At 47.4% G+C, this 15,661-nt stretch overlaps 1 protein-coding gene across 1 annotated transcript in view; it reads right to left on the reverse strand.

Annotated features, from left to right (window-relative positions):
• Positions 1 to 15,661, reverse strand: part of WIF1 (WNT inhibitory factor 1) — a 67,108-nt gene that overhangs the window by 22,349 nt on the left and 29,098 nt on the right. The window contains exons 3-4 of the mRNA XM_068160937.1: positions 7,779 to 7,887; positions 3,255 to 3,395 (exon numbers count right to left, since the gene is read on the reverse strand). Of these exons, the coding sequence (XP_068017038.1) occupies positions 3,255 to 3,395; positions 7,779 to 7,887 (250 nt within the window). The remainder of the gene's footprint in view (positions 1 to 3,254; positions 3,396 to 7,778; positions 7,888 to 15,661) is intronic.

The raw sequence follows: 15,661 nt of genomic DNA on the forward strand, positions 1-15,661 counted from the left end.
TGTCCAGGGAGGTGGTGAAGTCACTGTCCCTGGAGGTGTTCAGGGGGGGACTGGATGTAGCACTTGGTGCCATGGTTTAGTAGTCATGAGGTGTTGGGTGACAGGTTGGACTTGATGATCTTTGAGATCTTTTCCAGCCTTATTGATTCTATGAGCCAGCAGTGTGCACTTGCAGCCCCGAAAGCCAACCAGATCCTGGGCTGCATCAAGAGAAGTGTGGCCAGCAGGTTAAGGGAAGTGATTCTCCCCCTCTACTCCACTCTTGTGAGACCCCACCTGGAGTACTGCATCCAGTTCTTTTCTTAGCTTCCAATTCCGTGCAAGCCCTTTTGGTTACCCCTTACCTCCTCTGTCTATCTTTTGCCCTGAAGGGGAAAAGGGGGGTGGGGGAGGGGGCAATCCAAATTCTGTCCTGTGGAGTTTTTGCCCTGAACACCTCAAATGGTGATGTCAACCAATCTATGCACCATAAACACTGTGTAATAAGACTTTCTGGATTCATTTGCCACAGTGCAACCAACTGTAATTATGGCTTTAAAGTGAAACAGCAGTGTCTAGGATAAGGCAGTTTTCCCATGTCATGTGCAGTTGTATCAAATGAACCTGTGGCAGGGCTGATGCACAGGGAGATTTTGAATTCCTCTATTAAATCTTCATTCTCACACTTTTTTTTTCCTCTGCTCTTTTTTCTTCAAGCTAATTGGCTGCAGTGCAGCTTCAAAGAGCGAGCAGCAGGAGCAGGAGCCCTTTATTACTTGAAACCTCACTACACCTAAACAGCAAAGCTGCCTGTGTCCTTTGAAGCCTTTGCTGCTGCCAATTAGCCCACAGAAAGTGGAGGGGGGGGAGAAGTGGGCAAGGAAACACAAAGGAAAATGGGGGCTTAATGGAAGCAAAGACCTCATGTATGAAATTGTGAGTCTGATGTAAATACAAGACAGAACATTTGCTATATAGATGTATTTCTGCAACTACCTGAAGGGAGGTTGTAGCCAGGTGGGGGTTGGTCTCTTCTCCCTGGCAACCAGCACCAGAACAAGAGGACACAGTCTCAAGCTGTGCCAGGGGAGGATTAGGCTGGATGCTAGGAAGAAGGTCTTCACAGAAAGAGTGATTGGCCATTTGGATGTGCTGCCCAGGGAGGTGGTGGAGTCACCATCCCTGGAGGTGTTTAGGAAGAGCCTTGATGGGATGCTTGGTGCCATGGTTTAGTTGATGAGATGGTGTTGGTGATAGGTTAGACTTGATGACCTCTAAGATCATTTTCAACTTGGCTAATTCTATCCTATCCTATCCTAATCCTATCCTATCCTATCCTATCCTATCCTATCCTATCCTATCCTATCCTATCCTATCCTACCCTACCCTATCCTATCCTCTCCTATCCTATCCTAGTCTTTTTTCCCCAGTTTGGTTCAAATGGAATGGAATGGAATGGAATAGGATGGAATAGAATAGAATAGGATGGAATAGAATAGAATAGAATAGAATAGAATAGAATAGAATAGAATAGAATAGAATAGAATAGAATAGAATAGAATAGAATAGAATAGAATAGAATAGAATAGAATAGAATAGAATAGAATAGAATAGAATAGAATAGAATAGAATAGAATAGAATAGAATAGAATAGGAGCTGAGAGAAGGAAAAGGGTTAGGAAACATAGCAGATGAACAGCAAATCTACTGTGGCGGTTTTAGGCTATACCTTTAAAATTTAGCTGCAGATTTCAAGCAGAAAAGCAGTAAAATATAAATAAATCACTACTGGGTGTAAAAAGGAAAACAAAAGATTGCTCTAAACAAATTCATTGGATAAATGGCTAGGGTAAAAGGAGCTGTACCATAACAATTGTTCAATTTCCCTTCCATTCCTATTCCTTTTCTCTTCTCCTCTGATCTTGGCTGCTCTGCATCGCCTGGGAGATAACAATGCTTCTGGCTGACCTTGAGACAAGACTAACACTGCCTTCTCTCAGCTCTCTCTCTCTGGTACAGGGGGGTGGGGGAGGTTTGGGGGGGCAGTGGAGCAGCTTCCCTGCTCTTTTGGACCAGGTAGTTTGCTTTGTTATTTGCTAATTGTAAATATCAGTATCACAGTATCACAGTAGAACTTAGGTTGGAAAGGATCTCGAGGATCATCGAGTCCAACCTATCAACACAGACCCCATGCCTAGACCATGGCACCAAGTGCCACGTCCAATCTCCCCTTGAACACCTCCAGGGACGGCGACTCCACCACCTCCCTGGGCAGCACATTCCAATGGCCAACAACTCTCTCTGGGAAGAACTTTCTCCACACCTTGAGTCTAAACCTCCCCTGGCGCAGCTTGAGACTGTGTCCCCTTGTTCTGGTGCTGGCTGCCTGGGAGAAGAGACCAACCCCTTCCCGGCTACAACCACCTTTCAGGTAGTTGTAGAGAGCAATAAGGTCACCCCTGAGCCTCCTCTTCTCCAGGCTAAACAATCCCAGCTCCCTCAGCCTCTCCTCATAGGGCTTGTGTTCAAGGCCTCTCCCCAGCCTTGTTGCCCTTCTCTGGACACCTTCAAGTGTCTCAATGTCCTTCTTAAACTGAGGGGCCCAGAACTGGACACAGGACTCAAGGTGAGGCCTAACCAAAGCAGAGTACAGGGGCACAATGACTTCCCTGCTCCTGCTGGCCACACTGTTCCTAATGCAGGCCAGGATGCCATTGGCCCTCTTGGCCACCTGGGCACACTGCTGGCTCATATTCAGGTGACTGTCAATCAGCACCCCCAGGTCCCTCTCTGCCTGGGAGCTCTCAGCCACTCCGACCCCAGCCTGTAGCTCTGCATGGGATTGCCGTAGCCAAAGTGCAGCACTCGGCACTTGGACTTGTTGAATGCCATCCCATTGGACTCTGCCCATCTGTCCAGTCGGTCGAGGTCCCTCTGCAGAGCCTTTCTACCCTCTAACTGACCAACATCTGCTCCTAAATAATATTGTCAATCCTGTCTATTTGGTACATATTCCTTGCATTCCATTGTAGAGTGTAGTTTTTGCTTGTAAATACAGCTTCATTTACTGCCAAGTGAGTTAGGCAGGCTGAAGTTGATGCTGGGGGAAACTTCACCCCACCTCACCTATGGACAGAGCCAGCTTGACATTCACCATCATTACTGCATGTTGTGTGACCACTTTATTTCCATCTTCTCTAGCCTTCATGCTGAACAGAACATAGGAAAGTCAGGTGACTAAGAGCAGTATTCCAGGATGTTCTCTTTAGTGTTACCTTGCTGACAGGTTTTGAAGAAGATGGCATTCTGAGGAGTCTGGAGAATAATATTGCCCTCTGAATTCATTATGATCACATTCACTTCAAATGCAGCAACCCCATCTTGTTTGCCCAGGCAAGGAAATCCAACCTGAACAACTTGAAGGAGAACAAGAACAGCATTTTAATTTGTGAGCACATATATCTATGCACACCTGAAAGCACACATTCAAAAACCAAATAATAACTGTATATATTTCTGCTGTAGTGCAAGGCCACTGATGGGAACCTGTAATACAGAAAACACAGAGATCACTTCATTTATGGAATGGAATGGAATGGAATGGAATGGAATGGAATGGAATGGAATGGAATGGAATGGAATGGAATAGAATGGAATAGAATAGAATAGAATAGAATAGAATAGAATAGAATAGAATAGAATAGAATAGAATAGAATAGAATAGAATAGAATAGAATAGAATAGAATAGAATAGAAAGAATAGAATAGAATAGAATAGAATAGAATAGAATAGAATAGAATAGAATAGAATAGATCAGGTTGGAAGAAAGGCCAAAGTGCCCACCTACACTCTGGACATCTAAATTCCCCCCAGAGCAGTCTCTTCTGTAGTGCTGTAGCTGGTGCCTCAGCTCTGCAGGCAGGACTATCTCTTTAGGGGCTGCACTTACAAGTGTCAGCAATCCAGTGGGGTTCCTTGGCAAGCTGTCCAAGGAACCCTCTCTTCTCCCTCTGCATACTGGTAGAATAGAATAGAATCAGCCAGGTTGGAAAAGTCCTTTGAGATCATCAGGTCCAACCCATCACCCAACACCATCTCATCAACTAAACCATGGCACCAAGCACCCCATCCAGGCTCTTCCTAAACACCTCCAGGGATGGTGACTCCACCACCTCCCTGGGCAGCACATTCCAATGGCCAATCTCGCTTGCTGGGAAGAACTTCTTCCTAACATCCAGCCTAAACCTCCCCTGGCACAGCTTGAGACTGTGTCCTCTTGTTCTGGTGCTGGTTGCCTGGGAGAAGACGCCAACCCCCACCTGGCTACAACCTCCCTTCAGGTAGTTGTAGACAGCAAGAAGGTTTCCCCTGAGCCTCCTCTTCTCCAGGCTAAGCAACCCCAGCTCCCTCAGCCTCTCCTCACAGGGCTGTGCCCCAGACCCCTCCCCAGCTTTGTTGGCCTTCTCTGGACACCTTCCAGCACCTCAGCATCTTTCCTAAACTGAGGAGCCCAGAACTGGACACAGGACTCAAGGTGTGGCCTAACCAGTGCTGAGTACAGGACAGAATGACCTCCCTGCTCCTGCTGGCCACACTATTCCTGATGCAGGCCAGGATGCCATTGGCCTTCTTGGCCACCTTGGCACACTGCTGGCTCATGTTCAGCCTAAATATTAACCCGTACCCCCAGGTCCCTTTCTGCCTGGCCGCTCTCCAGCCACTCTGACCCCAGCAGATCCAGGAGACTGGAAGTAAAGTAGCACAGAAGTACAGGAGATGAGCTGCTGCTCATCTGCTGCCATTACCCCAACAGTCTACAGCACAGAAAGCAATCTCCAAGCAAACATACTTTTGCTTGCAAACAAGGCAATTACCTATGTAATACAGGCACCCTGGCTGAGATTAGAAATGCTGTGTCCAGCAGGAGTGAGGAGGGGATTGTCCCTTGTTACTCAGCTCTGGGGAGGCCACACCTTGAGTATTGTGTTCAGTTCTGGGCACCTCAATACAAGAGAGAATTGGAGGTGCTGGAGCCAGTGCAGAAGAGGGCAAGGAAACTGTGAAGGGCCTGGAGAATAAATCTGATGAAGGACAACTGAAGGAGCTGGGGATGGTTGGTTTGGTAAAGAGGAGGCTGAGGGAACACCTTCTGGCTCTCTACAGCTACCTGAAAGGAGGCTGTGGAAAGAGTGGTGCTGGTCTCTTCTCACAGGTAATTAGTGATAGAGTAAGAGGGAATGGCCTCAAGCTGCCACTGGGGAGGTTCAGACTGGACATTAGGAAATGTTTCTTTATGGCAAGAATGGTCAGGCATTGGAATGTGCTGCCCAGGGAGGTGGTGGAGTCACCAAGCAGTGACCAGGAATACACCTCTTAGGGCTAAAGTCCAAGGGGACAGGTCAGAAACCTCTTAGCACAGAATCACAGTTGGAAGAGACCTCAAAGATCACCCAGTCCAACCCTTGTCCTAGCACTGAAGGATCAACACTAAAGCATGTCCCTAAGCACCAGGTCCACACGCTGCTTGAACACCCCCACTCCCCACACTAGAAGCATCCCCAGTTTTGGATTTCCCATATGCCCAAACTCCCAGGCACTCAGAAATGCAGAAAATGACCCTCCTGAGCTGGTTCAGAGCTGAAATAAAGTCCCTAAACGCTTTGCATAGCCCTGCCTTTTTATTCTTCTTGGATCATGCTAAGACTGCTTTAAGTGAGCCACAGTCAAAACAAAGCACAGAGCAAAAGTCCCTGGCAGCCAGAACCAAGGCTGTGAGCTCCTGTGGGCTACCAAAGTGCTGAGCAGAGCTGTGGATAGGCAAACCTCAGGTCTGGTCCCATCTTCCCAGATACAGGGTGCAGTTTACACTTGCCTATCACTGGCTGAAAAATAGAGGGAATTACAGTTTAGGCCTTCTCTCTGCCAGCTCTCATCCCACCACCAGACCACAGAATTGCCTCTCCTGCCTCTTTCTGCATCCTCTGGGGGGCTTACACCCAAGGCTGCAGAGAGTGGTTTAGCAGGAGCTAGGGAAATGTAAATAATGTGAAGAGGAACCTGAGGAAACCTAGCTCTTGTATCTCATTTAATTTCAGCTGGAAATTAAAATGCTCTCCTGGGATGTGTAGGATGCACACATGCTCAATCCCTTTTGTTTGGGAGCTCACTTCTTGTTCTTCTGTTCAGGCAACCAAGGCTCATGACATTGTTTCCAGTAGAGACACACTGAGAATAACTCCTGTGTGTCTGCACAGGTCTTCAAGGCCTCAAGCAACTGCTTTACCTGCTTGGTAGATATGAAAAGCCACTACCAAAACCCATGTGCAGTCTCATGGGTGGCATTTCTCAGGGGACATCTCTGAACTACTAAACTCAGCAAGCATGCAGAGTCTGGAGAAGAATGGGAGTCCATGCAGCCCTGCAGCCCAATATCCCTCTCTACCAGCACAGCAGAGTGGGCAAAGAGGAGGGCAAGGAAGCTGGGAAGGGCCTGGAGAATAAATCTGATGAAGAGCAACTGAAGGAGCTGGGGATGGTTGGTTTGGAAAAGAGGAGGCTGAGGGGAGACCTCCTGGCTCTCTACAGCTACCTGAAAGGAGGTTGTGGAGAAGTTGGTGCTGGTCTATTCTCCCAGGTCATTAGTGACAGAACAAGAGGCAATGACCTCAAGCTGCCACTGGGGAGGTTCAGACTGGACATTAGGAAACCTTTTTTCAGGGCAAGAGTGGTCAGGCATTGGAATGTGCTGCCCAGGGAGGTGGTGGAGTCCCCAAGCCTGGCTGTGTTTGCAGGTGGTTTGGCTGTGGTGCTTGGGGCTGTGGTTTAGGGGTGAGCCTTGTAGAGTAGGGTTCTGGGTTGGCCTTGGTGATCCTGAGGCTCTTTTCCAACCTGAATGTTTCTGTGATTCCGTGATCTACAAAATCATGATTGGCATGGACCAACAGTACAGGCTGACTGCTGTCTCTACCAGTACAAGGACTCGTGGTCACCAGATGAAGCTATTGCACCTAGCCTCAAGACAACAGGAGGGGAATCTTCATGCTCTGGAGAGACTCCACCTGGAGGACTGTGTCCAGTTCTGGAGCCTCTATTATAGGAAGGATCTGGATGTGCCAGAATGTGTCCAGAGAAGGGCCACGAGGGTCAGCAGAGGACTGGAGCTGCTCTGCTATGAGGACAGACTGAGGGAGTTGGGGCTGTTCAGTCTGGAGAAGAGAAGGCTCCAAGGAGAACTAATTGTAGCCTTTCAGTATCTGCAGGGGGCTACAAGAAAGCTGGGGAGGGACTTTTTAGGGTGTCAGGCATGATAGGACTGGGGGGAGTGGGAAAAAAAAAATGGAAATGGGTAGATTCAGATTGGACACTGGGAAGAAGTTCTTCCCCATGAGGGTGGTGAGACACTGGCACAGGTTGCCCAGGGAGGTGGTGGAAGCCTCATCCCTGGAGGGTTTTAAGGCCAGGCTGGATGTGGCTGTGAGCAACCTGCTATAGTGTGAGGTGTCCCTGCCCATGGCAGGGGGGTTGGAAATGGATGATCCTTGAGATCCCTTCCAACCCTGACAATTCTGTGATTCTATAATTGGAGGCAGTGAACTTGCCCAAGTGTCTGGAGGCATCAGAAGACAACATGGATCCAAGGAGAGCCTGGACAAGAACCGGCAAGACAATTCTGTAGCCCATGATGGAATATAGAAAAGACAAATCACTTCAGACTCAGGAAGGCCTCCAAGCTGAAGCCAGCCAGAGCTGTGGAGTATTTTTAGACAGGTAGGCAGCTTATAACATCAACAGCACAAACCTGATGCCTTGTGAGGAACTGTTCCAAGCAGAGGGATATTTATGGTTGGATCAGCCATTATGCCTTTATCCAAGGAGCGCAAGGACAAGAACTCGTAGAAGTACTCAGCCTATGAATAAAATACATGAAAATGTGATGTGCATTTTGACTGCACTCATGGAAGCAAACTATTTAGCAAATAAACTCAGCAGAAAAAAAAATAAAATGAATAAACACACTTTTCATTACACCCTTCACTGGATTTGTTTCTCTTATTTCCCTGAGTTCTTCTTCACAAACGCATCAGTGGGACTGGGGCTGCTGGTTGACGGTAGGCTGAACATGAGCAAGCAGTGTGGCCAGGTGGCCAAAAATGCCAATGGCATCCTGGCCTGCATCAGGAATAGTGTGGCCAGCAGGAGCAGGGAAGTCATTGTGCCCTGGACTCAGCACTGGTTAGGCCACACCTTGAGTCCTGTGTCCAGTTCTGGGCTCCTCAGGTTAGGAAAGATGTTGAGATGCTGGAAGGTGTCCAGAGAAGGGCAACAAAGCTGGGGAGGGGTCTGGAGCACAGCCCTGTGAGGAGAGGCTGAGGGAGCTGGGGTTGCTTAGCCTGGAGAAGAGGGGGCTCAGGGGAGACCTCATTGCTGTCTACAGCTTCCTGAAGGGAGGTTGTAGCCAGGAGGGGTTTGGTCTCTTCTCCCAGGCAACCAGCACCAGAACAAGAGGACACAGTCTCAAGCTGTGCCAGGGGAGGTTTAGGCTGGATGCGAGGAAGAAATTCATCATTGAAAGAGAGATTGGCCATTGGAATGTGCTGCCCAGGGAGGTGGTGGAGTCACCATCCCTGGAGGTATTTAGGAAGAGTCTGGGTGAGGCACTTGGTGCCATGGTTTAGTTGCTTAGATGGTGTTGGGTGACAGGTTGGACTCGATGATCTCGAAGGTCTTTTGCAACCTGGTTAATTCTATTCTATTCTATTCTATTCTATTCTATTCTATTCTATTCTATTCTATTCTATTCTATTCTATTCTACTCCACTCCACTCCACTCCACTCCACTCCACTCCATTCCATTCTATTCTATTCCATTCCATTCCATTCCATTCCATTCCATTCCATTCCATTCCATTCTATCATTTTCAGATGATGTCTGTTCAGAGGTTGCGAGTGGCTGCACAGTAATCAGGACACAGCATAACAGCAAGGAAAATGACTCACATGCAGTAGACAAACATTATACAGAAAAGACAGTTTTACAATCCACACTTTCTGTCTGGCAGACCACAAACAAAAATGTATGAACAGTAAGCTAACTCTTACCTTAACTGAGCTAAGTGTGTCTACTGCCTAGAGTGTCAGCAATCAGTGGTAGCCTGCAGGCTGTAAATCCATACCCTCCCTTTGCCTGTGTAGTAATATCCCGATAGTGAACAGCATCTCTGAATACAGAATACAGAATTAACCAGGTTGGAAGAGACTTTTGAGATCATCAAGTTCAACCTATCATCCAAAACTATCTAATCAACTAAACCATGGCACCAGGTGCCTCATCCAGTCTCTTTTTAAACATTTCCTGGGATGCTGGCTCTACCACCTCCCTGGGCAGACCATTCCTATGGCAAATCTCTCTTTCTGGGACAGAACTTCTTCCTGACATCCAGCCTAAACCTCCCCCAGCACAGCTTGAGACTGTGTCCTCTTGTTCTGGTGCTGTGACCGTTTGAGGCTGTCCCCTTAAGAAAGGGAATATGGTGGACGAATGTTTGTAAACGAAAAAGAAGGATCTAAACTAATTTCATTGGTAGATTGGGAGGAAGCACCTTCTGAACTGGGAGTGCAGCAGGGTATCTTGGGCTTTCCTGCACTTTTCCAGTTCAGTCTTGCTTCCCCCTCCCTCGGAAGCAGCAGCTCTCTCTGTGCTGGGCTTTCAGCCAAGGCTTGACCTTGAAAACTGATAAGCTGCAAGGCCTGTATTAACTACTTTCCAATTAACACATAACTGCTTCTAAATTTTTTCTCTTTTCTTTCTCTTTCTAACCCGCTCTGGGGAAAGAAGGAGAGAGGGGAGAGCGGAGGTGGGGAACCCCCCTCAGCAGAGGGGGGAACTCTCATTTCTGTGCTACTTTATGGTATATTTTTGTATATATTGTAAATATTGTAAATTCTGTAAATTTCCCTGCATATCCTACGTTGCTTTGTAAATATACAGCTCCACTGCTTTGCTAATTCAGCTGTGAGTTTTTTTTTCCTTTCCCTTCAAATTTTCTTTCCCTTTACTTTACAGGGGGGAGGGAGGAGGCTTTGTGGCCTTGCCCTTCCAACCCTACGACAGGTGCTGGTTGCCTGGGAGAAGAGACCAACCCCCACCTGGCTACAACCTCCCTTCAGGGAGTTGGAGACAGCAATAAGGTCTCCCCTGAGCCTCCTCTTCTCCAGGCTATACAACCCCAGCTCCCTCAGCCCCTCCTCACAGGGCTTGGTAGAGGGTACAAAACCATCCCACTCAGCTTCTGGTGGTACCAGCAAAGCACTCAGGGGCTAGGTTCATTATGAATTGACCTCATTGCTCTCTACAACTACCTGAAGGGAGGTTGTAGCCAGGAAGAGGTTGGTCTCTTCTCCCAGGCAACCAGCACCAGAACAAGAGGACACAGTCTCAAGCTGTGCCAGGGGAAGTTTAGGCTGGAGGTGAGGAGAAAGTTCTTCCCAGCAAGAGAGATTGGCCATTGGAATGTGCTGCCCAGGGAGGTGGTGGAGTCCCCATCCCTGGAGGTGTTCAAGAGGGGATTGGATGTGGCACTTGGTGCCATGGTCTAGTCATGAGGTCTGTGGTGACAGGTTGGACTCAATGATCCTTGAGGTCTCTTCCAACCTTAGTGATACTGTGAGACTGTGATACTGTAACGTCCACATTCACCCCTCTGTGGGGACAGCAAAGAGACCCCAAAGAGCATGCAGTGGCTACACTCCACATGAGAGTCTTCAGAGGGTGTTGAGTAGGACTGGAGACCATAGAGGAGGACTCACAAACAATAGGGAAGGAAGCAATCAAAGCTTTGAAGGGTGGCTTAAACACATGGAGTAGATGTGGGAGGGGGAGGGACCATGGAGAAAAGCAGTAAAAGCAGAGATGAAAACTGAAGTCTGGGGCAACGTTTCAAAAGACTGCTTTTAATTAAAGACATTTACCTCCCCCCCCCCCCCTTTTCTTTTCCAATACAATATACAATGCCAAAAATATGAAAACAAGCCATAAAGCCACATTGTGAACATTTTTGTTTTCACATAAAACTTGGGCTCAGAGAAATAATTGCATGCCTCCACCACACATCTATAGAACAGCACAGCCAGCGAGTCGAGGCCGTGCTGTCTGTTTCTCATTGGGTAGCTTTGATGTTTGGTTGTACCCAAACCAGGTCCTAATGGCTTGGGATATTAAAACATTATGTTCTTACTATTCTAGTAAACAACAACTAGCAACTAGACCAAATAGCTCCACTCCCACATTCCCATTCCAGCCACCCTGTTGCTGCAGGTCAGCCTGGGAGCCAGAGCCCTGATTTGTAGGGAAGGGACTGGAAATCCTATTTTCTGGAGCTGAAATTCTGCCTGAAGGACAAAGACAAGAAGAAAAATCCACTGTGGGAAAGGGGGCTGATTGCTGCATGAGCCACAACACTCAGTGTCTTTCAAGGAAGGAATTCCTCTAACCAGAGTAGAGGCATAGCAGTGTTTGGTGCCCGAGGCAGGAGGACAGTCAGCTCCCATGTTAGAAAGACGGGAAACTACACTGTACAAGCAGCAGGCTGCTCAGGAGGAAAGCCACACACTGCAACTGGGCACACATCTGATCTCACCATTTCACTACAAAGGTTTGTACATCTGCTGAGCTGACAAAAAAAAATCATGAACTTCTTGAAACGATAATGTCTAAGGCTGGGCAGTGAGTGGCTGGAGAGTAGCCCTGAAGAAAAAGCCTTGGGGGTGCTGGGGGATGAGAAGCTCAACAGGAGCCAGCAGTGAGCACTTGCAGCCCAGAGAGCCAATCCCATCCTCGGCTGCATCAAGAGAAGTGTGGCCAGCAGGTCAAGGGAGGTGGTTCTCCCCCTCTGCTCAGCTCTGGTGAGACCCCACCTGGAGTACTGTGTCCAGTTCTGGAGCCCCTATTACAAGAAGGATGTGGAGGTGCTGAAAGGTGTCCAGAGAAGGGCCAGGAGGATGATCAGAGGGCTGGAGCACCTCTCCTATGAGGACAGACTGAAGGAGTTGGGGCTGTTCATTCTGGAGAAGAGAAGGTTTCAAGGAGACCTTCTTGTGGCCTTCTGGTATTTGAAGGGGGCTACAAGAAGGCTGGGGAGGGACTGCTCAGGATATCAGGTAGTGATAGGACTAGGGGGAATGGAGCAAAACTAGAGATGGTTAGATTCAGATTGGATGTCAGGAAGAAGTTCTTCCCCGTGAGGCTGGTGAGAGACTGGCACAGGTTGCCCAGGGAGGTGGTGGAAGCCTCATCCCTGGAGGTTTTTAAGGCAAACCTGGATGTGGCTGTGAGCAACCTGCTGTAGTGTGAGGTGTCCCTGCCCATGGCAGGGGGGTTGGAACTAGATGATCCTTGACGTCCCCTCCAATATTAGAATAGAATAGAATAGAATAGAATAGAATAGAATAGAATAGAATAGAATAGAATAGAATAGAATAGAATAGAATAGACCAGACCAGGTTGGAAAAGACCTTTGAGATTATTGAGTCCAACCTATCACCCAACACCATCTAATCAACTAAACCATGGCACTAAGTGCTTCATCCAGTCTCCTCTTAAACACCTCCAGTGATGGTGACTCCACCACCTCCCTGGGCAGCACATTCCAATGGCCAATCTCTCTTTCTGTGAAGAATTTCTTCCTAATATCCAGCTTAAACCTCCCCTGGCACAGCTTGAGACTGTGTCCTCTTGTTCTGGTGCTGGTTGCCTGGCAGAAGAGACCAACCCCCACCTGGCTACAACCTCCCTTCAGGTAGTTGGAGACAGCAAGAAGCTCTCCCCTAAGCCTTCTCTTCTCCAGGCTAAGCAACCCCAGCTCCCTCATCATCTCCTCATAGGTCTTGTGGTCCAAACCCCTCCCCAGCTTTGTTGCCCTTCTCTGGACACCTTCCAGCATCTCAGCATCTTTCCTAACCTGAGGGGCAACCCCATAACACTGAAAGTAGACCTTTAAGGAATTATGTTGTCAGAGGTGATGGAGAAAACAAGGACTGAGACAAATGCTGATCTTTGACAGCTGCACACTCTGCATGCACAGAAGTGGTTTGGGGTTTGGCTTGGCTTCAGGAAGCATCCAAGGAAGAATGTGCTCTACTGTTGTGTAAAGACCTTGTTAGAAAAACTCAGGAACTGAGGCAAGGGCCCCTGCAGACCTTCTGTGAGCAGCCCAGGGACTCAGTGCCTTCAGGCAGCAGGTAGCCCTGCACAGCTGACCTTTAACAGCTCCCCATGTGTGCAAAGCCTGCAGTAAAGGGAGGGAATTTCGTTTCAGGCAAATAATTCCATGGTCAGGCTTAACTTTTATGGACTTTTAAATGGCTGCTTTCTATAAATCAGAGGAATTTAAAAGGTTATAAAAATAACGAAGCCCTCTAACAAGTATTGTAGCAAACATCTGCTGGCAGCTGGACTTTAAATTATATACACTTTAAATTCCTGCATGGCTCCCCTCCTCAGCACAAGATCGACTGTGTCAGGAGTTTTCCTGTCATTCAGATGCCATGTTGTGCCTACCTGGGTTTTGTTTCATCTGTAACCAAAGCATTCAAAGGCAGGTGCTTGGTGTTTTCTCCATGAAACATGAATGGGATGGAATGGAATGGAATGGAATGGAATGGAATGGAATGGAATGGAATGGAATGGAATGGAATGGAAATTAATGGAATGGGATGGAAATTAATGGAATGGAATGGAATGGAATGGAGTGGAGTGGAATGGAATGGAATGGGATGGAAATTAATGGAATGGAATGGAATGGAATGGAGTGGAGTGGAATGGAATGGAATGGAATGGAATGGAATGGAATGGAATGGAATGGAATGGAGTGGAGTGGAATGGAGTGGAATGGAATGGAATGGAGTGGAGTGGAATGGAATGGAATGGAATGGAATGGAATGGAATGGAATGGAATGGAATGGAATGGAATGGAATGGAATGGAGTGGAGTGGAATGGAATGGAATGGAATGGAATGGAATGGAATGGAATGGAATGGAATGGAATGGAATGGAATGGAAATTAATGGAATGCAATGGGATGGAAATTAATGGAATGGAATGGAATGGAATGGAATGGAGTGGAGTGGAATGGAATGGAATGGAATGGAATGGAATGGAATGGAATGGAATGGAATGGAGTGGAGTGGAACGGAACGGAACGGAACGGAACAGAACAGAACAGAACAGAACAGAATAGAATAGAATAGAATAGAATAGAATAGAATAGACCAGGTTGAAAGAGACCTTCAAGATCATCATTAGCTACATTAGGTCAGAGAAGTCGGTCCATCTGTGTTCCAAGGTGAAGCATGAAGCAAAATGAGATTAATTTCAACCAAGAGGGGAGGCTGTGGCTGTACTGCACCTACCAGTCTACTGGAGGGGTCTGGCCAGAGTATGAACCTGCATGTCAGTAGCACATTTTGTTACTGCAGAGGAGTGCAGAGGGTGCTGTAACGATGTCTCCTTAGACAAGCAGACAATAAACTGTCTGCCTACAAGGATTTCTTTCTTCTGCCAGGGAAGGCAGCTTTGACTTGCCTGTTAATTGGCCTGTCACAAAGTGAATAAACCATTTTTTTGCATCTCAGAGTGACACTGAAAGAGACTTGCCATCAGACTCAAAAAGCAGTCACAAAGTGTGGGGAATGCCTAACAACACAAAGTGATACTGAAGCACACTGAGAAACACACAGAGACCTGCTGGAGAGAACCCAGCAGAGAGCCACGAGGATGCTTAGGGGACTTGAGCATCTCCCCTGTGAAGAGAGACTGAGAGCCCTGGGGCTGCTGAGTCTGGAGGGGAGAAGGCTGAGAGGGGACCTGATCAATGTCTATCAATATCTGAGGGGAGGGTGTCAAGTGGAGGGGACCAAGCTCTTTTGGGTGGTGTGCAGAAATAAGCCAAGGAACAATGGAGACAAACTTGAACACAGAAGGTTTCAGCTCAACATGAGGAGAAACTTCTTTGCAGTGAGGGTGACAGAGCCCTGGAGCAGGCTGCCCAGAGAGGTTGTGGAGTCTCCTTCTCTGGAGCCTTTCCAAACCCACCTGGATGCATTCCTGTGCAGACTACCCTGGGTGATCCTGATTTTGGCAGAGGGTCTGGACTGGATGATCTCTGGAGGTCCCTTCCAAATTCTAATGTACTGTGAGACTGTGATTTTTGTTGTTAGCCCAGTAAAATACAGAATAATTTACTGCTGAAACATATTAGAATAGAATAGAATAGAATAGAATAGAATAGAATAGAATAGAATAGAATAGAATAGAATAGAATAGAATAGAATAGAATAGAATAGAATAGAATAGAATAGAATAGAATAGAATAGAATAGAATAGAATGGAAGCAGAGGAGGCTAAAGTAACCACCTATACTTTCTGGACATCTAAATTCCCCCCAGAGCAGTCTCTTCTGTAGTGCTGTAGCTAGTGCCTCAGCTCTGCAGGCAGGACTATCTCTTTAGGGGCTGCACTTACAAGTGTCAGCAATCCAGTGGGGTTCCTTGGCAAGCTGTCCAAGGAACCCTCTCTTCTCCCTCTGCATACTGGTAGAATAACATAGAATTGATCAGGTTGGAAAAGACCTTTGAGATCATCGAGTCCACCCTATCATCCAACACCATCTAATCAACTAAACCATG

This window comes from Melanerpes formicivorus, unplaced genomic scaffold (assembly GCF_026170545.1).
Source record: "Melanerpes formicivorus ecotype bairdi unplaced genomic scaffold, bMelFor1.0.p_v2 SCAF_54, whole genome shotgun sequence".
Taxonomy (NCBI): domain Eukaryota; kingdom Metazoa; phylum Chordata; class Aves; order Piciformes; family Picidae; genus Melanerpes; species Melanerpes formicivorus.